Below are 27,471 nucleotides of genomic sequence, written 5' to 3'. Positions count from 1 at the left end.
CATTTCTCTCAGCCCATTTCAGCTGGGATGGGCTTCAAGACAGCTCCATGGCAGCTGACAGGCAGAGATTGACTCTATATTAAGTTGTTTATTTGGTTTTTAAATGTGAAATCCACTTAAATTTACACGTAATGAGTAAAAGTAAAAATAATAATAGTTATAAATTATAAGAGACAAAAAAAATTAAAAAATAAATGTTAAACACAGTCAAGTTAAATACCTTTTAAAATCACAGAGTATTTCTATTTCTAATTTTGGTGATAATATTTATAAATGCTGAATCTGGTGTTTGCAGACAAAGCTCATTTCATCAGCGGACGAAGACCAAGTGCCTTGATGTGTTCTGAGGGTTGTGGGAGGGGTTGAAGGAGGAGTGTGTGTGCATGTTAGCATGTGTGTGTGTGCGCGTGTGTTTGCCTACAGAAAGAAGCAGAACAAGCTTAGTGTGTTTGGTCTGCATGGTGGGGAGCTGTCCATTGTCACCGGTGCTGAAAGTGTATATTGCTGCTTCCCCACTTAAAGGGGAACGCATTTGATAAAGAGGAGGAAAAGAAAGAGGAAGAAGAAGGACAGAAAAAGCAACGAAGAGTTCATGAGACTGCTTCATTACTGCAACGCCACGGGCTGTCCGCAGAAGGAAGTTTCATGGAAACTTGGAATGTAAGAGAATCTCTAATAAGCTGTCTTACTCGGACACCAAATTTTACTTCCTCAACACACCTTCTTTCTCTCTCTCTCTTCCCTCTTTTTCTCACTCTCACTAAATGCACATCTCACTAATTTGGACACGCACAGAGGTGAGCTGGAGAAGGCAAAGAACGAGCGGGGGAGGGAAAGCAGAGAAAAGCAGAGGGAGATCACCATTTCTCCTTTCCCCTCCAGCTTAGGAAGACGAAAGGCGACGTAGTAAGCCTCTATCTTCTGCTCCTTTTGCCGGTGTTGGATACATATACTAAGAAGAAGTTGTATTGATCTGAGAGTGCTGCTACTGGTGGTGCTGACTTGGACCTGGAAACCCCTGTCCTGCTCTGGCCCTGCTCAGCCTGCTGCATCCCGGGTCGCTGTCAGGATGACAGGGTGTGCAAAACGCTGCAAACAAGGTCTTGTCAAGTTTGCTGTGACCGTTCACAAACTGGTCACTGGGACTCTCATCAAAGGTACGTATGTGCTTGAGCCATGGCTATATTCCTAAGTTCTTGAATTTGCACAAGTTGCTTGCTCAGAAAGTGGGTGCTGCAGACAGTGATAGTGTTGCAGGAAAGCCTATTAGCACACAATCAGAAGTGAAAGTTCAGTCCACTTCATCGCTCATCTTCAGCTCGTGCAACTCTTTTCTTCACTCTCCGCGGCGTCTACTCTTGTCTGCTATTGACCTCGTTCTGTTCAGTATGTTCTCCACAGGGGGGGACTGAAAAAGACAGAGATGAAGGGAGTAAGCGACTAATAGAGAGGAGAGATAAAGTTGATACAGAACAGAGAGAGTGTGCTCCTGTGATAAATGTGAGTAATAAAAAGCGTCGGTGTGGCAGCGGCGGGGAAAGGAGTTGCACACACACGTCGAGAGGAAACGAAGGGCTTTACTATTGTGATTTATTAGTGGTTAATATGTGTGTATGTGCTTGCATGTTTCTTGTGTCTTCATGTTACTGGCCTGATGTTTTTGTGTGCGCGCGTGTGCAGCATTAAAGCGATCCATTTTACTGCCGAAGCAGGAAAGCAGTGCAGGCAAAAGGCACACCGAGCCGTGCTTCAGAAACTGTTTGCAGCATAGCAGCTGCTTGAAGGCACACGCACAAGCCTCCTCAAATGCACACATACACACAAACATACACACACTTACTGTATAATACTCTTTGAGCCAGCTGAAATTGTTTCTGGTGGGATGGGAAATTTCTAAGAATTCAGTGAAACACATACAGTAGATGCACAATAGGCTTACTCAAATGCATGCACGCACACACTCACAAACATGTCTGTGGATGGCTCAAGCTTTCAGCCACAGTGGGTAGAATTGCCCTCGAGGTCTCACACACTCCTAACGTCATGAAGGAGCTTCTGCTGAGGTTTGGTTGCATAACAAATCAGTCTTTAGAAGACAAGCCAAAAACAGCAACCAGCAGCAAACATAAAGTGCTCCCCTGTCATGCTCACAGGAAATAAAATGCACACTGAGCAGAAAGTAATCACAAACATACACAAATGAGCACATATATGTAAAAAAAAAAAATACACATGGCACAAATACACAGCCAGTGCAACACCCACACAGACAAAAAGGAAATGAGCTGCAGGAACCAGAGATCTGGCTCTGCAAAATATCAGACACATTGAGGTTCAGGCTCATACGCACACATTGTGTTAACTGAATATGAAAAGAAGATGTGATATGAAGTGGCAGATGAACACTATGAACACTGCAATACTAATTACACCTAGGCTTTGTGCTTGAGCTTTGTTTTTCTGAAATATTTTTCCTTGAGTGCTGGGATCCATTTCAGATCACTTTCACAGTCTGCATCAGAAACTGGATAGTTGTAAACTGGACGGTTATGAAGCCATTTGGAGAAAAAGGAAATAGAGTCTAATGTAATGCAGTCTCATTTGGCTTAATTGTATCTGAAATTCTAATATTTGTTTTCTTTTTAAAGATCAGAATTTTAAATAACTGTATGTGCTGGTGATTTTAGGGTAAACTCCAGAAAACCAATGCACTGCCATTGGGGGACTTTTACTGTGTAGTAATGTCTCCTACAGTTTCTCAACTTATAAGCATCCACAGCTTGTTAGCTCCGTGTGCTTATTTTCTCTTTCCTTCTTTAAGAGCAACTAATACTACCAAGAATTACAGCTGTTACCTCTGCACAAGAATGCTCCACTGATCAAAACTCATAAATTCAAAAATCAGATCAGTATTTTACTCTCCCTTAAGAATTATTCATGATCCGTGAAGTAAAACATATCATCTACTGAGATATTGATCCAGTCATCCATCCATGCAACCATCTTTCCATCCATAGCAGCAAAGTCCTTTTCTGTTTTTTTTTTTCTGAGATGCTGATAGCAAAAGGGGACTAGGGTTATTACTTTCTGCAGCCAGGAGGCCTGACAGCATTTTCAACACTTCACTGTAAGTTACAGGCTCTTTTCAGATGACCTTTAAGAGTCAGCATTTTAGGACACTTTAAGAAGACAGTAATAAGCTGCAGGGGACAGAATAGTTTGGTCCTCTCACTGGTAACATGATTTTATACCAGTTTTTTTTTAACCAGTAGCAGCATGGCTTTGGAAAGAGAAAATACCTCAAGTGTTTAAATGTATTGAAATGAATTGTAAACACAGGTTTGCTAAAGATTTAGCTCTGTAAAGGCTTTCATAGCAGCACTGACATCTGCTGGTACCTGTGGGAAAATACGAATTTACGGTGGGGAGAAAATAACATTACATTAAATCGCTAAATTCATGAGTGGTTGTCATCAAATCAGTGGCAGCAAAGCTCACTAAAGGATTTATGCTTCTGATGTTGCTAATCCCATTTCCCTTTTTTGAAATTCATGGCACAAATGTGTTTTGTTATTCTGCAGGAAGACAGGAAAGGGACATTAAGGACTGGGATAAAATAAAATATATATGCAAATCTGTCCTTTACATCTGAGTAGGACTTTTATGACAGGCAGTGGAGCATTTTTAAGAATTACTTAAAAATTCTCTCTTTTACCATAAAGCTCTCTGACTAAATCAGACTCTGAGCTACACAGCAGCTGAAGTCAGGTTTCTTACTAACTAAATTATAATACCTAAAGCTTTAAGACCTGTAAACATGCTTCTGAAGAACTAAGTTTATCAAAGTCACTTAAGCTCTTTGACACGGCTGACCTCGAAATGGCAAAACATTATGCGTGACGTTAAAGACATCTATCTAAAATGCTTGTTACATTTTAGATAGATGTAAAGAAAAATCAGCTAAGAATGAATTTATGCAGTTCAAACAATTAGCAGCTCATTGTGTAAATACTTTGTTGAACATGTTTAAAGATTTATAATAATTCACATACAATGTGGAAAATGGACACTTTTTTATTTCCATAAAACTGATACAAAAAATAAAAATGTGAACATAAAATTGCAACAAAATAAAAAGAAATAGACACAAGACAATGATAATAAAGCCTCGCCACATTTCAAGCATTCATAAAACCTTTACAATAAGGCAATGTTTTAAAATTAGATTTATAGGACATTAAAGAGCTGCCAGTGCCATCTCACAAGAAAAGGTTCAGTTTGGACAGTGTGCCGGCTCTAACAGCAAAACTGTAGATCCCTTATAATAGTTAGCAGAGCCCCATTTATGTAATTTGGAGTAAAGGTATTTAATGCTTTAGAAAGGCTAACTACAATACATTAAATAATGGGCAGTAACTGCAGTTTGGCGAGTAGTGGGGAAATATGTTCATGTCCCTTATCAGCTTTTGTAAATAAATGGTATCTCTTGTGTTTTTCAGCTAAGTTTGTGTCTATGCACCGAATGACAGTTCAATGTGCTCAGTTTTCTTAATGGCCCTACTGGGGACTCCATTGTCCTTAGGTGGACGATGACAGTGTGACCTGGAGGGGTGTGATTGGGAAGAATAGACCACCAGATCTGAACCCGAGTCATGTTTTTTCCTCTGTGCTAACAACAGTTTGTCCTGCTCAAACACCAACTGTTGAGCAGAAATGTGCACTCGGCACAACGCCCAGCATCCAGTAGGCCTTTTGCAGCCAAGTGTGAAGCAGCAGGGATGAAAATCAACACCTCTAAGTTTAGGAACATCTGCACACTGGGTCGGGGGTGAGCTGCTGCCCAAAGTGAAGGAATTTGAGTATCTTGGGGTCTTGCTCATGACTGAGGGGAGAGTGGACCAGGAGACTGAAAGGGGCATCAGTGATGGGGACACTCTACTGGTCTGTTTTGGTAAAAAGAGAGCTCAGAGTAAAAGCAGAGCTGTCATTTTGCCCCCATCCATGGCCACAATCTCTGGGTAGTGACAGAAAGAATGAAATCAAAGCTGAGGATGCCTCCTAGGTGAGGTGTTTCAGAAATGTCCTGCAGGGAAAAAGCCCTGGGGCAATCACATACCATGCTGAACCCAGACAAGTGGCAGAAAATGATGGATGAATGGATGGACAGTGTATACACTGAATATGATGATTGTAGACTGTTGGTTGTGGGTGTGGAGCTACTGCAGGTGGGGAGTGAACAGCTAGGTGAAAAATATGAAGTGCGATAAAATTGTTTTTTTGGTTTTTTTTAAGGTAAAGGTATTTTTAAAAAATTCAATACTGTCATCCTTTATTTACACTTAATTCAACTATTTTGTTAGTAAGTCATAACAACTGTGTTGTGTCTTGGTAAGTCTCCAGAGAAAGAACAATAAGAGGGAATCATTTAACATCATTAATCATTTAACTATTTGCAGACCAAATTATTAAAAAAGTTTCTATTTCTCAAATTCTACTAAAAAACGTGCTAACTGGGTTGCTCTAGCCAGTTTAGAAACTTTAATATATCTCTGATGCTGCCTGTCTCATTTTAGCCAGAGTCCTTTATCTTCCGTGTTTCTTGTTAGTTTAAAAAAAAGTGTCTAAATAACATAAAAAAATTAAAAATTAAAAAAAAAACATACTCGTTGAATTTTCTGCTTCCCAGAAATCTCAGCCTCTCTCAAGTTCTGCTTTTTTCTTCTAGCTGCAGGCTGTAAAGACTAAATCCCTTTCATCACTTTGGTTTCCCTCTCAGTTCATCTCTGCCTGTCAGTCACTTTCTGCATTGCCTTAGCAGTAAACTTCTCTTCTGCTTCCTGTCATCTCTGAAAACCCTGTAAACATCCTGCCAAGCAGCTCCAGGCTGTAAACAGCCTGCTTGATTTCACTTTTTCTTTTCATGCAGCCTGCCCTCTGGTGCTTCCTCCTGGCATACAAAAGCAACCTGCCTGGATGTAGAAATGTGCGCTCGGCTGTGGTCTGGGCAAATGCGATGGCACCTGATGGGAGTCATCAGCAAACAAAACCCTGTTTGGCTGAAAATCCCCAGCCACGCAGAGAAAATACTACTAAAAAATCCCTTCTTATCTGCAGGCTGAATAAGGCAAGAACCCCTGAAACTACTTGCTTCTCACAATAAATTGAGCCCAATTCGTGACCTGAATCCAGTCTTTCTTTATGTGCTTTAGAAACAGGAGGGGAAAAAGATGTTGGTGTTCACTAATGAGAACAACCCAGCATGATTTTTAGTACCCCGATTATAAATGGCTAATAATATCAGGTGACGAAGACCAGAAATGACCTTTTAAAGAGACCTATGTATTCATGTTGTTGAGAATAGATTCCTTCATATAGATCAGAGTTAAAGAGAATATAGTTTGTGATTTCTTTCAACATTATAATATTGCGGTTAATGGGTGTAAGAATACAAAATAGAAAATAGGCCTGGGATGGGAACAAAGAACTGAGGTACAGGGCAGGAGGACAATCAACCCCCACCCCTAGGACAGTAGCAAGAGTTACTGAGGGTGAGGAGCAGACAAAGGGCAAATGGGCACTACCATAAAAGGAGATGGGGGTCAGGGTGTCAGCACCCTTAGCCACTGTACTAGTGTATTTCCATTGTGGGGGTGTTTACTGTAGGGGGGAGGAGACCAGAGGTTATAACTGTAACTGTTGTGTGGAGTTCTTAAGATCAGCCTTTAGCATAGGAATGCAGTGTGCTGATCTCCAGATGCATCTGTAAGAATAATGGGTAATAAAATGATTGTGTAAAACATGGCAACATCTCAGCGTGATCTCTACCAGGACCAAAAGAATCGCAGAGCCCAGCGTTGTCTCAACAATGTTTATGAGTAATATCCATATGTTGTATTTGTGTTTATCAGACTGGACAGCAGAGGGCATCAGGTTACTCTTTCTCTTTTTCCTTTCCAGATTACTGTAACCACACATTCCCACATTGTCAGATAGATTAGAGAAAAATGTAGTGTTTAAAGCTTTAAATATTCACTATCTCAAGGTGCTGGCACACGAGGCAGCTTTTCCTTTGATGGCTGATGCATGATGGACAGCAAGGCGGATTTTCAGACTCAGGGTTCACAGTTGTCAGCCACAGTGACCCAGCTGTGCATTCCTCATAAGTACTTAATGAAATATTCACTAACTCCTCTTTTTTCCATCAGATATTTGCTCCAGGCTCCCTCTTGCTTTGAGTCGGGGGTGGTGGTGGTGGTGGTGGGGGGGTTGGCGACTTGGCTCGTATTTGTATTCAGAAAAGAGGAGGAAAGAGTAAATAAGAACAAAGAGCAAGGAGGAAAGAAAAATGAGAAGATGGATGAGGCTGAGCACATGATTGCACTTTTTTCCACATGCAAATAAGCCCCTGTGCATGTTCGTGCACATATGCTCTGAGTTGGATATTGATGTGTGTGTGCTCTTATCTCATTGAGTGTGCTCTACAACTGCGTGCGTGTGTGTGCACGCGTGCTGCTTAGCTCCAAAATGCTGTCATATCACTTTTAATGTGCCATAGGGGACACGGCGAATATTTAATGCATAATAATTCTTATGAAAAAGGCTCTCTGAGGTGGGGACGCCACTCTCCCCCTCTAAATGCTGTAATCAATCCCCAAGCTGCATACAATTAACACCTCCATCACTTTCATCTGCAGTGAGGAAGGGAACGAGACACAGAAGGGGAGAGTCAATAGTTGTTTGCATTCAGTTCACATAAACCACTGGGGCACTGATGAAGTAAAGAAATAAGACCTGATTCCCTTCAACAAAAATGTCAATTTTATATTTATTTGCACATTTGAATACACTCATCTGCTAACTATCTGCTTCCAGGAATAGCAGGCCGGCTAGTGAAGGCTGAATGTGTCTGAGAACAGTAACACCCACAGGCAAGGTGACGCTGTCTGCAAAACATTTATGGCAAATGAAGCAGAAAATATTTCAGCCAAGCTTAAGAGTAAATGGATAAACAGCTTTTGTGTTTGTGTGTCTCTCAGTGTTAATGTCCTGTGCAACTTCACGTCAAGCTGCACAGAGTTTAAAGAGCCCTCGGAAATGTGTCATCTGTGTATCGACCCGGGGGGGGAAGAAGGTTAGATGGTGTTTTTCACGTTCTGACAGGCGACATAAAGTTTGTGGGTGGCGTACGGCGGTGAATTGTTTTGAGAGATGCACTGTGGGACAGAAAAACAGCAGCCATGGCCTTGAGGAGAGACTGTTGTCATGGAGAGCAAAGATTCACCAACATGGGCTCTTGTTGTTTTCAAACAGTACAACGCGGTTACAGCTGTTTTTAGGCTTGAAAAATATACATTGTTTTTGTTACACATACATGTTTAAGATCATCAAATACATTTTAATATTAGGCAAAGATAACCAGAGTAAATAGAAAAAACTTCAAAATCATTATTTTGTTTTTTAGAGCCATTCAAAGGTGATGTTTTGATATTGATTGTGATGAGCTGGGGTGCTAGTAAGCACGATTACTGAGATTAACAGCACGGTTTAGATAATTTATGGTTCAGTCAGATAAAAAAGTATTTGGACAGTGATGGCATTTTTGTAATTTTGCCTCTGCATACCACTACAGAGGATTTTAACTCCCATAATCAAGATGGGATTTAATTGCAGACTTTCAGCTCTAACTCAAGGGGATTAACAAAAGTATTGCATTAATTATTTAGGAAGGCAGTCATTTTTATACATAGCTTTCCATTTTCAGAGGTTTAAAAGTAACTGGACATATGACTAAAAAAACAGTTTCAAATCCAGGTGAGGCCATGACTAATTACACAGATAAAGCTTCTGGAGTTGAGTTTAATTGTTGAATTGGCAGCTATTCACTGGAGCGCTCAATATGAGCTCTAAAGACATGTCGATGCAATGAAGGAGGCCTTCGATGTGTTGAAAAACCAAAACAGTTTGGTAAATTCTTAAACAATAAATGTACTGGCTGGCTCAACAGCACTTGTGGAAAAACCATGGGGAAAAAAGAAATAATGACAGAAATAAGAAAATGTAGTCAATTCAAGAACACTCTTGAGGAGGTAGGCGTATGATTGCCAAGGTCTGCTACGAAGAGATCAGTTCATGAATGGAAATATGGGGAGTTTACAAGCAGGTGAAAACCATCCATTGCAAAAACAGAAAGGCCAGATTAGAGTGCCGGAAAACATCAAAAAGATCCTGCATAGTTTTTAAAAAATCTTTGGACTGATGAAACTGAGATTGAACCTAAATGATGGGAAGTGATGAGTGTTTAGTAGGAACTGCTCACGATCATGCTGATAGTAAATATCAGTCTCTGTCATTGCTAAATGCTCTCCCATTAACACCTTCAGTTGCAACACCTCCCAGAACAGTTTAAAAACATCTCCTAATAACCAGCTACAACACAATGTTGCTTTTACATACATAAGCAATGCCCATCTAAAATACCACATAGTATATATATTAGGGATGCAACGATACCAATTTTTACAAACCGATACGATACCGATACTTGGATCTGAGTACTTGCCGATACAGAGTACAAAAACCGATACTTCTACCACACACACACACACACACACACACACACACACACAAATGCAATGAATTGGAAGACAGGTTTTATTTTATTCTCTGCCGATAAAAAATAAAATCTTAATAAAAATGACCACAAAAAAATTTCAAGTGAAAAATAAGCACTTCTGTTAAATTATTGCAGAGTGTCCACATTGTAATTTAACAAAATACCACTGAACTATTGGCACTGTCTCGAGCTTTCAGAATAATAAATAAACACTTCTGTTTGGAATAAAATAGATACAAATTAGGTTTGAGAATAAAATAAACGTTTAAATTATTGCAGAGTATCCATATTGTAAACAAACAAACAAAATAACGAAAGTATTTGGCATTGACGAACTCCTCATCTCCCCGTGGATCATCAGTCCACTATGCCGTTAAACCAAGGACTGACATCGCGCACACACTGCTTGTCTTTACCTCTTCAGAAAGTTTTGGCACCATTATCTCCCTGATGTATGGGCGGTTGGGAATTTCATATCGCAGCTCGAGTATGCTGAGAAGACAGTGCAATCCTATGTTTTCCACGGCCGGCATTGGCTGGTCATCCAGAGCGATAAAATGAGTCAGAGCCTCTGTTATTTAAACTGCCCGTGGATTTTCTCTTTACATTTTTCATCGCTTTTCCAAAACCTGAGTTAAAGTTGGCTGTTCCGGTCCACACTGCTGACATTTTGCTTAGCCTAGCTACAGCAGCCTCCAGTTTCTCTTTTTTATCTGGAGCCGCCAGTCTCACTCGCCTAACCCTGTGCCTGTTTAGCGTGAGATGTCCCCCTAGTGGCCAATCTAAAAAACTACAACAGAAATGACATGCCACCCTCTGATTAATGAAATAAGTTAGTATCGGTTCATGGTATCGGTTAACTTTTACGAGTATGAGTACACACACATTTTACAGTATCGGCCCCGATACCCGATACCAGTATCGGTATCGGTGCATCCCTAATATATATCTATATGTAATAGTATTAGACAGTCAATAAGACTATCCTACCATGCTTTTTGAATGCTCAAGTCAACTGAGAGAAGCTGTTGATAATTCTTTTTGCGTTCACCGCTACAATCGACCCCTTTCTCACACACGTGTGATCGATTCATAGCCTAAGATTGATTATAGTGACTTAAAGACTTTCAGAGATCCTGCTTTGTGTGGCCAGCAGCCTAAATCAGCAGATACTTATGCTGCATTTTTATTTGAACACAGAGCACAGCAGCAAATATTAGCTAGCATGATTTTTTTAAATGAACAATAATAAAATCAAAGTCATGAATTTTCTCCAGTTAACAGGAAAAAATGATAACTCCTTCTATTTTTTTTATATTTGTCAAGTTATAAAAACAATTTCTTTCACTCCTAGTGTGCTGGTTTTGTAGCAGACATTTTAAAAAGGGACATCTTAAAGCCTGAACAAACACAACTGCATGTCTTAATAGGGGTTATTTGTGTTTTTATGATTTTGGTGAAATGATCCTTTACATGATGATTATGCGGTATGATATAGTCATAGCAACCAAATTACTCCACTGGGCCTTTTATACACTTTGCTTTGTGGTCTGTGTTGGTGCAACTAACACATGCTTGTGGAGGCACCGCTGGGATGCTGCTTTGATGTCCGGTGTCCACAATCTGTACATCGCAGTCCAAGCCAGCTAAATCCCCCCACTACAACCCAGGCAGACCGCAGTGAGGAAGGTGTTGCTGTTGAGGCGAACTGGTAGCTGTGTTTTAGCGCATGTTTCCTGAGGCCAGCCAGAGATCATCAGGGGCTGCAAAAACGACTCAGCTCAGCGTCACCTGTACATGCAAAATTCTTCCTGCCTACTGCCACAATGTCTTCGGTGGAAGAGCTGCGAGAAGAGGTTGTGCGTGAAATGCACACTCTGTCCAAAGATCAACTAGTGTCAATCTGCGAGTTCCTTGGCATTGCAGAGAAAATAGATGTTAGCAGAAAAACACGACTGTCACTGCTAACACACATCCAAATACACATTGAGAGAGAAGGTATAACAGTACTTGAGGATGAAGGAATGTCAGAACTGTTGTTGCTTAATGATAAGGTTGCTGAAGTAATGAAAGAGACAATTGTTGAGACTGAACCAAATGCAAATGAAGGGGATGATTCAGGGCACGGAGAGCAACCAAACACTGCAACCTCACTGGTGACAGAGACAGCTAATGCAGTTAACACAGCGGTTATTTCTCACTCTCAAGGTAATCGCTTTGTCCCTAACTCATCTGTGTCAAGTACCCCCCAACGACCAAGCCCTTACTGGCAGAAAGATTTCAAAATATCAGGCCAGATTGGCGAACCAGGTCAAAAAGATAAACTGACATTTTCCAGTCTTGCTCACCAGATCGAAAATGGACTGAGCAGAGGCTACTCAGAGCTTGACATTGTAGATGCTGTCATCAGAGCTATCTTGCCAGGTCTACAACTACGCAGCTATTTGGAGGGAAAAGCTCAACTCACCCTTCCGACTCTACGCCGCATACTGCGCTCCCATTTCCAGGAGAAGAGCGCCACCGAACTGTATAAACAACTTGCCTCTGAGGTACAGACCCCAAAAGAGACTGCTCAAAGCTTCCTGATGAGAGTTTTAGATCTAAAGCAGAAAGTCTTATTTGCTTCCCAAGAATCAGAGTCAGGACTCAAATACGACCCAGCTTTAGTCCAGCGTATGTGTTTGCACACCATACTCACAGGCTTCCAGAGTGACAGTGTCAGGATAGATATGCAGCCACTCCTGTTAGACTGTAAGACACCTGATGAACTCCTGTTAGAGAGGTTAAATATGGCTTGTGCCAATGAGGCAGAAAGGAAAAACAAGAAGAGATGTTTAGCATCACAGACTGCTACAAGTGTGAGTGCAGTGCAGTCAGATGATGTGTCACCGGCTAAGAACCCTGTGAAAGAAGTTAAAGCTAAGTTACCACCCGAGCTTTTAACTGAGTTAGCGGAGCTTAAGACAGGTGTAGCCTCCCTGAAAGGTCTCAGTGCAGAGATAGCTCAGATTAAAGAGACTCTACAGCAGCCGGTGCCTGGTCCTCAGTCATATGCCCCACCACCAGTTATGCAGTATGATAGGGACCAGCAGTATTATAGCTTCCAGGGCCCCCATCAAAGACCACCACCCCCTCAGTATCCTGTACAGCACTACACAGGTAGTCCAGCCCGCCGTGAGAGGAGATGCCACATCTGCCAGCAGAATGGAGTCAACGAGCACTGCACCCACTGCTACCTCTGTGGGAGTAGAGAACACTTTCAGGCTGGATGTAGAAGCAGAGGTATGAGACCATATAAAGACAAACATTTAAACCAGCAATGGTTACCACCGAGGGACGAGTGTTAACCATGCCCATCATCCACAAGTCCCAACATTGCTCCAACTGTAAACAAGAAAAGTCAGGCATGAGACAGTGTTCAGCATGTAAAAACGCACTTTATTGTTCAAGAACATGCCAGAAACAACACTGGAGACAACATAAGAGACAATGCACTGGCTTAAAGACTAACAAAGAAAATGAGACTGTTCAGGTACCACTGTCGCCAGCTCATATAAATTCCCCTCACAAAGTCACATCTCTGGTGGGCAGGCAATGTCTGGTTGAGTGTTTCCTGGACGGCCACAGGCTTCAAGCTCTATGGGACTCAGGCTCACAGGTATCAATCATCGATGAGAAGTGGAAAAAGGACTATCTGCCACACACAGAGCTGAGAGATGTAGCAGATATTGTGGACACATCTGAACTCACCCTGACCGCAGCAAATGGGACCAACATGCCATATCTTGGGTGGGTTGAGACAACCTTCCAACTTGTTTCCGGAACTGAACAAACTGAGAAATTGACCATCCCCATGTTGGTAATGAAAGGTTTTCAGCTCACATGCCCTATTATAGGCTACAATGTCATTGAATACATTGTGAATAAGACTGACCAAGCTAAACTGTACAGCACAGTGAGAAAATCATTTCCCAGCCTCAAAAGACACAAGGTGAAAGCTTTTATACAGGCTGTTAGTGCAGATGCAGTTGACGAGTACAAAGTGATGACAAAGAAAGACTGTATTGCTGTACCTAAAAAAAGCCACATACATGTTGAGGGTCGTATAGCAGCAGGGCCATTTAAACAAGACATGGTCATGATATTTGAGCCGGACTTAAACCCCCAGTGGCCAGACAATCTTGAGTTTTTTGACACTTTGGTTAAAGTTAAGAAGGGTACTTTACCCGTCATAACACTAGGTGTCTCTAATCCAACTGACCATGAAATTGTCATACCAGGCCGTACATTAGTTGGCTCGGTTCAGACTATTACAGCTGTTTTACCTGCCCAGGTGTTTGAAAAAGCCACATCTGTAGCTACTGTTAACCAGACAAATACACAAGCCCAGTGTAGCGCTAGTGAAGAGTGGGACCCACCTGTAGATCTTAGCCACCTGGGTGAAGAGCAGAGAGTATTAGCGAAACAGATGCTCAGAGAGGAATGCCAGTCTTTCTCTAAAACAGACAATGATATAGGCTGTATTGAAAAACTGAAAATGACCATATCACTCAAAGACAACGAACCAGTCAAACGCACATACCTGTCTGTGCCACGGCCGCTCTACCAAGAGATGAAAAGTTACCTGCATGATTTAATAGCACAAGGCTGGGTCAGGAAGTCAGACTCGTCATACTCCTCACCAGTTGTTTGTGTTAGAAAAAAAGATGGTACTTTAAGACTGTGCATAGACTACAGAGACCTGAATCGGAAAACCCATCCTGATCGCCAGCCCATCCCACGCATCCAGGACATTATGGACAGTTTGGGTGGAAACTCCTGGTTTTCGCTTTTAGATCAGGGGAAAGCGTACCACCAGGGATTCATGTCAGAAGAAAGTCGTCCACTCACTGCTTTTGTGACCCCCTGGGGATTATATGAGTGGATTCGCATCCCCTTTGGACTTATGAATGCCCCTGCAGCATTTCAGCGCTGTATGGAAGAGTGCCTGGATGGGCTTCGCGACAACATCTGCATCCCCTATCTGGATGACACATTAGTTTACAGCAAAACGTTCAAAGATCACTTGGAGGACGTGAGAAAAGTGCTCCAGAGATTGAGAGGCTTTGGTATAAAGCTTAAGCCAAGTAAGTGTGACATGTTTAAGTCTGAGGTGCGCTATTTGGGCAGAATAGTGTCTGCAGAGGGCAGTAAAGTGGATCCTGCAGACTTTGAAGCAGTCAAAGCACTCAAAGGTATAAAACCACAAAATGTTGGTCAGCTCAGAAAATTGTTAGGCCTTCTCTCCTACTACAGACAATACATAAAAGACTTCTCCAGAAAAGCAGGTTGTTTGTATGAACTGTTAAAAGCTGACAAAACCACAGAGAACTCAGACACCACAAAAGGGCCAAGGGCAAGACCAAAGAGAGCCAGTCAAGTTGTGCCCTCCTCAAAACAAATCGTGTGGACTGGCCAGCATCAAAGTGCGCTTGAAGAACTAATAGACTGTTTGCTCCACCCACCAGTGCTGGGGTTCCCAGATTTCACACAGCCGTTCATCGTACACACAGACGCCTCACACAAAGGGCTAGGCGCAGTGTTGTACCAGAGACAAGATGGTAAGCTGCGAGTTATTGCCTATGGCTCCCGTACTCTAACAGCGGCTGAAAAAAAACTACCACTTCCATGCAGGAAAACTAGAATTTTTAGCATTGAAGTGGGCTATCACTGACAAATTCAGAGACTATTTGTACTATGCCCCAACATTTACTGTCTATAGCGATAACAACCCGCTAACGTACATTCTGTCAACAGCCAAACTGAATGCCACCACATCAAGATGGGTTGCTGAGCTCGCTGATTTTCACTTCACCATTAAGTACAAACCAGGGAAGGAAAACAGTGATGCAGATGCTTTATCAAGAATGCCACTTGATGTAGAAACCTTAATGAGAGACTGCTCTGAGGAAGTGCCACCGGACACTATCGCAGCTGCTATCCAGGCCATTGAGGTACAGAAAGACACACCTGCTGCATGGACACTCTCAGCTGCAGTAATGTCAGTCACAGCAGAAGGTGAGCCAGCAGAAGCAACATTCACACCCATACCAAAAGAACAGCTTAATGAAGCGCAAAAGTCTGATCCTGTTATAAGCCCTGTATTACAGTGTAAACAGACGGATTCAAAACCACTGCCCAAAGAGTTAAGAACATTTGACCCTAAGACAAAATGCTTATTCAGAGAGTGGGGCAAGTTAAGACTAGATAACAATGGCATCTTGTACAGACTTACTTCTGCCCGGAAACAGCTAGTCCTGCCAGATCAGTTCAAAAAGACTGTACTTGAAGAGCTGCACAATAACATGGGCCATCAAGGTGTTGATCGCACAGTGTCTTTGATACGTGAACGCTTCTTTTGGCCACACATGCAGGCAGACATCGAGCATTATGTGACCAACGTTTGTTCCTGTGTAAAGCAGAAAAAGCCCAGCCATGAAACAAGAGCTCCTTTAACAAACATCGTAACTACGCAGCCCTTTGAGCTGGTGTGTATAGACTTTCTCCATCTTGAAAAATGCAAAGGCGGTTATGAATATATTCTAGTGATAACTGACCACTTCACACGTTTTGCCCAAGCCTATGCCACCACTTCAAAGTCAGGCAAAACTGCTGCAAACCTGATATTCAATGACTATGCCCTAAAGTTTGGCTTCCCCTGTCGCATTCACCATGACCAAGGAGGTGAATTTGAAAATCAGCTATTCAGTCAGCTCAAGAAACTGTGTGGCATGGCCGGTTCTAGGACAACACCCTATCACCCAATGGGGAACGGTCAAGTTGAACGTATGAACAGGACATTGTTGCAAATGCTTAGAACGCTAACTGAAACACAAAAGTCAAACTGGAAGGAATCTATCAACAAGTTAATGTATGCATATAATTGCACACGTTGTGAAGTCACTGGCTACTCCCCATTTTACCTACTGTTTGGACGGTCACCCAGGCTACCAGTAGATATGCTCTTTGGACTGTACTCAGAAACAGATTTTAGTGACCACAGAGACTATGTTGAAAAATGGAGAAAGGGCATGGAACAAGCATACTCTATAGCAAATGAGAATGCAAAGAAAGCTGCTGAAAAGGGCAAAAGACACTACGACACAAAAGTAAGGAGTTCTGTGTTACAACCTGGCGAGAGAGTTCTGGTCAAAAACCTGACACCTAGAGGAGGCCCAGGGAAACTGAGAGACTATTGGGAGGACACTGTTCACACAGTAGTCAGACAAATGGGGCCTGACCTCCCTATCTATGAGGTAAGACCGGAGAGAGGTAGAGGGCGCTCTAGAGTGCTTCACAGAAACTTGCTTATGTCATGTGACCACTTACCTTTTGAAAAAGTGCCTGCAAAAGATAATCGTACAAGATATGAACAGAAAAAGACTGATAAACCCGTCGCTGTTGTGCCAGACTCTGATGATGAGGGCAGTGTTGATGAATACCGCTGTCATTACGCACCACCTCAACCTGTGTCCCAGCCACCAGAACAAGAACTTCTCACAGCAACGTCTCAGCCCGCAGCTTCAGTCCCTGCTCTTGCACCAACACCAGAGCCTCTTGCTGGAGACCATCTGGAGGCGCCTGACCCAGCTGCCGTGGAGACAACTTGTGAGGAGGCAGAGCCCACTGCAGGTGACATACCTGCCCCTCCTCCACCTGTTGTACTCGAGAGACTTGAGGAGGAGACACCTCAGCGGCCACAGCGAGAGAGACACCCGCCAAGACGGATGACGTATGACCAACTGGGCACCCCATCTTGCTACAGTGTTCAGCCAGCACCGCAACTGCTTCCTGTGTACCCGGGCCTGGTTCCATGGTTTCCAGCTGTGCAGTCATACTGCACCCAGCCCATTGGTTTGTATGGACTCCAGCAAATGTAAGTTGACACTTTTTCACTGATGACTTGAGAACTGTACTTACAGACTGTCATCGAGAAAAAGACATGAACTTTTCCCCATCTGTGGATTATAACCATAGACAATAGACTTTGTGAAGACTCACATATGGACTGGTTATAGACTTTGTCTTCAGTCACCAGTGATGGACTGTGGTGAAACAGGTGTTAAACCCACAGAATTGAGGACATTGGTTCACTCTACTGTTGATGTCCTGACTACAAGAGAATATAGACTGAAAAGCATCTTGTTGGTATAATGTCGGGACGACATTTTTTGAGTGGGGGAGAGTGTGACAGGTTGAAGGACTACTGCATATAAAACTGTTCAGTTAATGCTAATTCATATCAGTTGATATAAGGATGAAAATAATGTAAATATGGTAAGAAAATGGTTAAGAGTTTATTATTTTTCATGTTATATTAATGGCTTTCATGTTATTTAAGAGAACTGCAATCTATACATCAGTGATCGGCTAGTAAGCCTTTTCTGGGATCGATTAGTAGTGTCTCTATTCTCCACTAGGGGGCTTTCGCGCGTTCTCCTCACTGCAATAAACTACTGCATGAGAGACGCAAGTCATAATCACTCTCGTGATTCTTTTCCCCCTGTTTTCAGGTAAAAGTGTTTAAAAGTTGATATATTTCCAATGTGTACACTGTTAAGATATTTAAGAGGTAATCCTTCATTGTTTTGTAAGCGTTAGAAGCATTATATTACAGTTTTGTGCACATATACGTGGCGGTTTTGAGCCTCAGTTTTGTACTGTGTAATGGCCATTAAGATAACGGCAGGAGCTAAAAACGCCACGATTGTCAGCCATTTTGTCAGGAAACCTGCTCAAGTATATGTATAGTAAGCACTTTAGTATTTCGGTTTATTATTTAGTGTTTTTCTTCCACCATGTGACATTTAGCAGTACAGAATGTGAAACGTTTCTGCTCATTTTGACTGCAATAAACTACTGCATGAGAGACGCAAGTCATAATCACTCTCGTGATTCTTTTCCCCCTGTTTTCAGGGGTGTAACACTTGGCTTTGTTAAAGGAAAACCAACATGCGATTGTCTCTTTGCTGCAGAAATAGTCTGCTCTCCGTGGCGCTACACGTCTTTCCCGTGTCTGGCAGGATCGTTGAGCTCGTCTCCTTTGCTTCTCACTTCAGTAAATCAATCTGTTTGTCCTGATGACTCAGATGTCACTGAGCCTGTTAGGAGCCAGTCTTCAATCTTGCTTCCTAATACTGCATCTAACTGTTCTGTCTGTAGCTCTCCTTCTTTTCCTCCTCACCTACACCCCTTCGGCCCTCCCTCCTAGAATTACTCCCATCTGGTCTTCAGAATATCTGCTCCTGTTTGTCTTGCTGTCTTCTTGCCACTTCCTATACTCTTTCCTTCCCTCTGCATTTCCCTCTCTCTCTGCCCTGATCTCTTCTCCTCTGTGCAGTTATCACTATGACAGATTCCATTCAGCCTTCATATAATAAGACCGGACAGCAGCTAACCAGCCAATTTATTATTCACTGCCTGTTCACCACTTTCTGTGCTTGTCAACACCGTCTGTATGCTGTCAAATGCTTTCTACCTTTCAACTCCACAGTCTAACCCCATGTACTTTTCCTTTGCCTCCATTCATTCACCCAGGCTGCCGTCTCAATCCCATAAAAGGTCTGTTGTGTAATGGTTAATAAATGATGAGAGAAGGGTTGGCTGGCACTCAGAACGATCCAATGAAGGCTGGACATGACTGAGTAGCAGCACAGACGATGTCAAGCTAATGTCTTGGAAGGGTTTGGCACTCGGCCTAATGTGATGAACCTGTTGCCGTTAGTGTTACTGGACTGCAACTAAACAGTCTAGAGTGCTATTTTAGTTTCACTGTATTAAAATGACTAGAAAGCTAATGGCTCAGTTAATCCGTGTTTGTTATTGTTTAAAGTATTTAAACAAAGGTGATGATTTACAGTAGCTCTATCCATTTCTTAAAGAATATCAGCAGGTCAGCTGATCATTAAAGGATGATTGCATGAATTATTCATGTCATCTTTCAATAAGCTTATGCATTGTCACAACATTTTTTTTTTTTGCCAAGATCTCGTATTGATGGTCAGAGAGTCATCAAAGTCCAGCACATCCCAAAGATTCTCATTGGGGTTGAGATCTGGACTCTGCGGTGGTGAACCCATGTGTGAAAATGATGTCTCATGCTCTGTGAACCACTCTTTGATTATTTGATCGCTATGAAATCTGGCACTGTCATCTTGGAATATGCCTGCACCATCAGGGATGAAAAAAAATTCCACTCATGGAAAAAACTGACCATTCAGTTTATCCAGAAACTACACCTCCAGTCCAGGGGAACGTTCTTACCCATTTCCCTTAGCCGAATTTTTTCTTGGCCTTGCAGTGTTTTTTACCCGAGTTAATTTACATGAATGACAGCAGCATCATTACCTTAACACAGACAGCTTTGTGTAACCAGTTTAATCATAGTGATAATTGTTCCCTACCTGAACAGACTAATTATTCCTTTTTCACATGACTACAAAGGGTCCCCAAGAATAACACAATGTTAACCCAGTCTGTGTGCCTTCCTAAACAAGAAATGTTTTGTGCTTAACATAACCAGACTTTGTCTGTGAAGGTTCTCAGTTATCCAGGTCATCGTAGTCAAAGGAGCTTGCAAAGAAAAGCGTCTGGACTTCTTTAAGTCGCTTGAAGACGTTTCACCTCTCATCCGAGAAGCTTCTTCAGTTCTAAGGTCAAGTGGTGGGGAGTCCCAGATTTAAACCTAGTGGGAGTATCCCCCACTCAGGACCCCCTGATGATCCTCTCATCACCTGAGCCAAGGTGTGAAACTGGGTGTGGGTCCCAATCAGCCAGGGTTTCGGGTGAGCTCATTGTGAAACCTGGCCCCACCTTATCATGCGAATTCCTGAGGTCAGATGGCCCAGGATGTGAGTGGGCGTTAAGGCGTCTGGGGAGGGATCTCAAAACTGGATTATAGATGGCAGACTGTTGGTGCCGGTGCGTTTCAGACCCAGCAACACACTCAGACAAAAACTGGTTCACCCGAAAGACAAAACCCCAAAACACAGACTTAACAATGTGGTGTATGCTGTACAATGCAGCGAGGAATGCCAAGACCTCTACATTGGAGAGACCAAACAGCCACTTCACAAGCGCATGGCACAAGAGCCACCTCCACAGGACAAGACTCAGCAGTCCATCTGCATCTTAAGGACAAAGGTCACTCTTTCGAGGATGCCAATGTTCACATTTTGGACAGAGAGGACAGATGGTTTGAAAGAGGAGTAAAAGAAGCCATCTATGTCCACTGTGAGCGACCATCTTTGAACAGAGGCGGTGGTTTACGACACCAACTGTCTGCCGTCTATAATCCAGTTTTGAGTTCCCTCCCCAGACGCCTTAACGCCCACTCACATCCTGGGCCATCTGACCTCAAGAATTCGCATGATAAGGTGGGGCCAGGTTTCACAATGAGCTCACCCGAAACTCTGGCTGATTGGGACCCACACCCAGTTTCACACCTTGGCTCAGGCGATTAGAGGATCATCAGGGGGTCCTTTTGTCCCTCTGTGGGGGGATACTCCCACTAGGTTTAAATCTGGGACTCCCCACCACTTGACCTTAGAACTGTAGAAGCTTCTCGGATGAGAGGTGAAACGTCTTCAAGCAACTTAAAGAAGTCCAGACGCTTTTCTTTGCAAGCTCCTTTGATAACCAGACTTTAATTCTACCAATGTAAAATCAGAGAGCTGGAGGCAGTCATATATAATTGATGGGTCTGAAACTCTTTTCTCATTCTCCAAAACAAACACTGTATTATTTTTTTGTTTCATTTTCCACGATGCTACTGTCGTATTGAGAAATGGTAGATGTACAAGTGTCATCGCATTGGCTCAGGAATAACTGTCAAGTGGTTACAATAACTGTGACAGCGACCACTCTGACTGTGAAAGTAAATGACATTATTTTTCTGCCACCATTTAACGTGCTGACGCCTGGTTGATGACTTTAACCCCTGTCCAATCGATGTCATGACCTATTTTGGGCAGCTGTTCACAATCGGCTGATGCTGTCTGAGCCCAGTATTTCTTCACTTTCTTCATTTAAAGTGCTGCACGATGGTGACATGACTGCAAAATGACATAGGTTCTTAGCAACCTTTCTTTTACATAGGCATATCAACAAAACACAGCCAGTTAGTTACTTGAGCTGAGTAGTTGAACAATCTTATTGAGTCAAGTCCCTACAAAGTCACATCACATCAAATCAGGCTTCAGTTATATGCAGACCTTTGCTAATCTGTGTGAGAGTGCTCATAGTCGGTCAGAGTTGGACCACAATTGCTTGGAGACAGGTTGGCTTTCACCAGGCGACCTCTACCGTCACCTTGCAATCGCCAGTTGTTACCCACAAATTGAGACTGCTGCATGCTAAGTTTCTGACCGCCAAGTTTAGTCACCTCAACTACTTCAATCAATCTCCAAATGCACAAAAAACTCAATGCAATCACTGGGAAACCACTAATTTTTCCTGGCTGCATGGAGATGTCTGTCCTAGTTTTACTCTAGTGTGACTGAATGAAGACAACACTTAGTGTTGGTGTTCTGAGGTTTAAAAATCAAACCTCCACACTCAAAACAACCTGAAAATAAACACAAGATTTGCCCAGACCCTCTGATACATGTGCATTTTCATTGGAGCTTTCCAAACTGGTTACAAAGGACAATGTAGAAAAAAATATACTATTTTATAATAGCACTGAAAATATTGCTGGGTACAGATGGCTTATAGTTGCTGCTGGTTGCTACAAAAAGGAAGCCAGCGGCTGGCAAGTCCAGCAGTTCGATGATCCATCTCCCATCTGTGGACTGCTCCGAAACAGTGTAATATTGTCTTTGTTTCCAACAGACAGGAGTCATAACTCTTAAAGTTCTAACTGAGCTGAGTTGAACATGTACATGGAGGCGTTTGCGTCATTGGAGAAGTGATTGATGCTGCAGCTTTTCCCGTGCAGATGTTCTCACTGTTTCTGGGTTTTGGAATTCAACGATTTTTGAGAAACTTTAGTTCAGGCTTTCTTTTCCAGAAGACAAACCATTCTCACTGCAATAGAATAGAATAGAAGAGAATAGTCTTTTATTTTGATTATACATGTCTTGTGGGTGTTCCACACTAACTGTTCTGGAATAAAATACGAAAGTAAGACAGCAGGAATAAATAACAAACAGGAGAACTATATACAATCAAAATAAATATATACAAAACAAGTAAAAGGCACACAACAGAGAGCACGACAAGATCCACTGAGTAACTGCTTTGGAGGTTTTTACAGACTAAAAAATATCATCTTTTTTAGGCTTGAGGGGCTTTTGCCCAAGGTTTTCCAACTATTTTCAAGGTTAAGAATTGACTTTCTATTCTATTCTATTCTATTCTATTCTATTCTATTCTATTCTATTCTGTAATTGCAGCATGTTTTCTTCAGCCTGTGTTGTTTGAAAACTTGGTATTTGGAAAATGTCAGCTTCGCAGAGACTGATCAAAACAACACGTTTTTCAGCTTTTCCCCTGTGAGCTTTTTCAGTTTATCCACTGGGTTTTCAAAGTGTTTGATCAACCGAAGGCTTTTCTCTCCATTGATGGATGTGTATGTAACCCCTTCACTGAAGTTAAACATCATCACTACAGCAAATCACGCTCCCTTATCTCGCCTATTCAGCCGGGCTTTCAGAATTTAATCAGCATGTCTTTGTGTCATTGCTGTAGTGTGTACTCAAAGACCTGCTTCTCTGTGTTGATTTATTGCCGCTCTTACTTGCTGTAAGCACTGAGTGTTTGTCAGCGTTTGTGCGTATGCGTGCACGCATGTGCAAAATGTTTTTTCCTCTTTAGTGTTTGATTCTGATAAGAGAATCATGTATGATCTCCTCCTTTCTGCAGAGATAGAAAAGGGATAGGGAGGTGTGAGCTCTTGCATACCCAAAATATGTCTCTCACCATTGAACGCACTCACTCACACACACACATACTCCTGCCCTGCAGTGCTCATTTTTCTCACTTTCTTTGTCTATCCACCTTTCACTACCCTGTTCTTAATTTTCTTTTTCTCAGTCTCTCGCACTGCCTTCTTCCCTCTCTTGTTTTACTCTGCATTGATCCTGAGGCATGCAGGCTACTGCAGCTAGCCTTTAATGAATGCCATGCCCTAATGACTTTATCATTGGCCTTGATGGCCTCAGCTCAACCACAGCGATGGCTCAGCTGTAAATTGTTTTCTTAACTAAAGCCATGTGAAGAATTTCAATAAGGGCTGCCATCAGTGGCATCAGCGCAGCCAGCCAATCTGAACAACCGGTGTTACACAGAGGGCAGCAAGGGGTTAAGCGTGACTGATGGAAGTGAGGAGTGCATGTATGAGTTGGACTGTGTTGCAGACTGGCATCGCTCTCCTGGGTGTATTGTTGTAGAGGGTGTGTGGCCTCTGTGTGTGCGTGCATGTGTGTGTGTAGTTGATGAGTTCATCAGGAGACTTGAGCACAAAAACATGTCTGATACAGCATGTCGATGCAGTCGCTGACAAATGCGAGGCAGCGTTTCTGAGGACGTAGCTGTGCCACACGTAGAGGGTTTTGTCCATGACCCACTCGCGAGCAGAATAATTACACGCACACAATCGCATACACACACACACCACCTGCCACACTCGTGCATGTAGAGATAAAGCAGCGAATGCACTCTCCACACTCAGACTGTTTGCCTGCTGAATAGCAAAGGGGGGCACGGATCAGTCTATTCCTCCCTTATCTCCCCTCACCTCTTGCACTCCTCATCTCGCTCCATCTCTTTCTTTCATGGTCTTCCCCTCCCACCCTCTCGCCTCCTCACTTTGCCTCCCCTGCTGTTTGTGAATCCTCCTGATTTGTCTCTGTCTCCTCTTCCTCTTCTCCTCACCCTCTCCTCTTTCTTCTCCTAATTTCCTCATCTCTTCTTCCTCGTCTCGCTTGCCCTCTCTTGAGTTTTGTCCTCCTCTCTTGCCCCATCTCTCCCGTCTCTGTCTCTGCCTTTTCCTGTGCAACAGTGTGCAATTCCCCGTTCCCCACCAGACAGACAAAGAGACAGAGCGACTCAGACGAATGGGAGAGAAAACGGGAGCAGGGAGAAGCAGAGACATAGAGGCAGATACATGAAGAGGCACAGAGGAATTGATGGGATGACAGTCTGGTGACTGGGGACTGGTGGACAAAGAGATAGAAGGGATGTAAAATAGACAGCTTCAGTGGCAGGGTAGACAAAGGCAGCCTGAGAGTGGATGTGTGCCGCTTATTTCATTTACACACGCATACATAGAAACACACACACACACATACTCTCTCTCTGTCTCTCCCACTCTCTCTCCTCTCACTCACACTCTCTCTCACACACACACCCTCGAGCAGAAGCGGCAGAGCTGTGTGGGTGTGAGGCAGCATGAGAAGTGATATCTGTACTTCTACACATACAGCTGGCTGATGGACTAACTTAATCACAAATTTACGCTCACCTACTGTACGCATACTTACTAGCACACCTTGATCATAGGCAGGCAGACCAGCACGCGCTCATAAACACACTCACTTACGCCAGCACGCGCAACCTTCCAGCAGCCAGAAGTCAACATGGGTCTTGTGATGGGAACCTTTTCCATGCAATCCAAGCAAGTGTCCTACCACAAAGGTAAGAATTTGTATTTGAAATGCACACACTGAACACGTTTGAATCCTGAATGTGAGGATTTGCATGTTACTGTGAGCAGCATCCATCATGTTGCTTGTCTTTGTGCTTTAGTGGTGGAGTCATATATGTTTGCTCGGAGTGGTGAATATGGCACAAGACGTGCATTATGGTATTAAGATGAATGTGCTGTAAGCTGCAATAAGAAGTTGTATAAAAAAGAGAAATTGTTATTCACTGTTGCTTTAGAGTGCTCCAGGCCACCTGTCCTCTGTTTGAACTGTGGATTTAAGAATATACATGTGTCCGTGTGTGTGCATGTGTGCGCGCAACTGTGCCATTGGGCATGTCTATAATAGGTGATGGTATTTACCCCTGTCTGCTTTCCAAACCAGCCCACTCTCGTTCCTGCCACGCTACTGTTTGACAGGTGCTGACACTTGACACATGCATGCTGTACCCAGTATGTATGTGTATTCTTTGTCCACAGAAAATATTTATGCACCTAATTGACTGCTGAAAATGTAGGCGTGTGTGAAGAATCGTGCATTTTGTGTGTGTGGTGGCTGTGGTATTGTGCCGTAAATCAAAGCGTTGTAATCCATCAGCTTTTGGCCGTGGTCTGTCCTGCATCTGTTGACCTTAAACCTTGATGGCTATCGCTGACAGACACAGCGCTGCATCTCAAATACACACAGCAGAGGCTGGAAAATCGGGAGCCAAATCACATCTCGACGAGGAAAACAGAGGGATAAAATTCAGAAATCTCTAATTGGATCATTAACTGGAGTGAGATCATGCAAAACTGTCTGCATGTTGCATATGCTGTGACAAAAGAAAGAAAAAAACACCGGAGGTGATGTAAATGATGTAAATTATATGCTGTGAATGTCCCTCAGGAAAATGCCTTCCAGCTCTATATTCTCAGTGTTTTACATGTCCAACAGTGCAGTCAGACAAAGAAGAGCTGAGAAAAGTCTTTAGAGACCCCATAAATGGGCTCCTGAAATACAAACATATATAGCATGCTGTGTGGGTTGTTTATTTCAGTGCCTGACCTGCACCTCATTTTCCTGCGTGGAAACAGCTCTCAGTCGATATGTGCTAAAGAGATACTCAAGGCACATTTTCAGGTTGGTTGTTTTCTGCAGTCTACAGTATGAACATGTGTGTCAGATACTTTGTGTTCGTGGTAGCTACTTCCATTTCAAACGCAGCCCATTTACTCGTTAGGGAAGGCAACAATGCTTACAAAGCAACCAGGATGTAGGGTAACCTCTAAATAGCAGCCACTTTGAAGTTTCCACTGTTAGGGTGTGAGGCGGAAGTGATAGATGAGTAAAAGTGGGAGAGAAAAAATTGAGAAAAGTTGAGAGAGGAGGCGAGGTTGCTTCTCAGGGGGCTCCAATGTGTGTGTCACTGAACGTGTGTGTTTCGCCATCTGCTGCAGTGATAAAAAAAAAAAGTGCCCTAATGAAAGCAGGCCAGGATTCATTTTGCATGGAAGGTTGGCCCACCCTTGATCACAACTCAACATGAGGCAATGGCCAGCTGAGAAGGACTTAAAGTTAACTAGCTGAGGATTCAAACTTTAGATGAAAATTATAGATGTGGATTTAAGGAGGCTGTTAAATTGACAGGACAAAATCAGAAACAATACTTTTCAGCAACTCACTTCTCTTAGTATTAACCCTTGCCATTGCTGACCGAGGGGAATAATGTTATGAACTAGTAATTTTATCTTTATTTTTTATTATTTTGGAGGACCAGGAAGTCTGTATTAGCCCCTTGAACCATAGACTAAAAAGCTGCAAAGTCTGCCCCACTGACTGGGAACAGAACCTCGATTGTTTTCACTGAATCTTACATCTGTATCTTGAGCTCTCGAACGCCAAAAACAAGCCAAAGATAAAGATGCAGTTATGTTAAAAAGAAAGGACACCGTCTTTCAGTTTTAAGGTTTTCATATCAGGAAAATCTGACCTTTATCTGGTCTTATTATATGTTTAACAACAACAAAGTCAAAACTCAGTTGTTCGGCAATGCTAACCAAATGTTCTTGAACTGATCATTACCAAGTTTGATCACATCTATAAAAGCAGTGCACAGGTTTGGTGCATTCAGGTGTGTGTTAACACAATACCAAGAAGGAAAGATATCAGCGATAATCCGACAGAAGCAATTGC

The 27,471-nt window shown here is 42.7% G+C and overlaps 1 protein-coding gene across 2 annotated transcripts in view; it reads left to right on the top strand.

Annotated features, from left to right (window-relative positions):
* Positions 1-800: 800 nt before the first annotated feature.
* The window catches only part of kcnip1a (Kv channel interacting protein 1 a), a 57,101-nt gene continuing 30,430 nt past the window's right edge, over positions 801-27,471 (top strand). The window contains exon 1 of one of the 2 annotated variants that reach the window (XM_084947410.1): positions 801-1,157. In XM_084947410.1, coding sequence (XP_084803536.1) covers positions 1,070-1,157 — 88 coding nt within the window. In that variant the 5' untranslated portion in view covers positions 801-1,069. Of the gene's footprint in view, positions 1,158-24,593; positions 25,289-27,471 lie in introns of those variants that run through there. The other variant, XM_084947427.1, reaches the window with a different exon arrangement.

Source organism: Perissodus microlepis, chromosome 2 (genome assembly GCF_051167445.1).
Source record: "Perissodus microlepis isolate ML-2025 ecotype Zambia chromosome 2, ASM5116744v1, whole genome shotgun sequence".
In the NCBI taxonomy this organism is placed as follows: domain Eukaryota; kingdom Metazoa; phylum Chordata; class Actinopteri; order Cichliformes; family Cichlidae; genus Perissodus; species Perissodus microlepis.
Note: the sequence above shows the minus strand (reverse complement) of the source record. Positions and strands in the feature narration are given on the sequence as shown.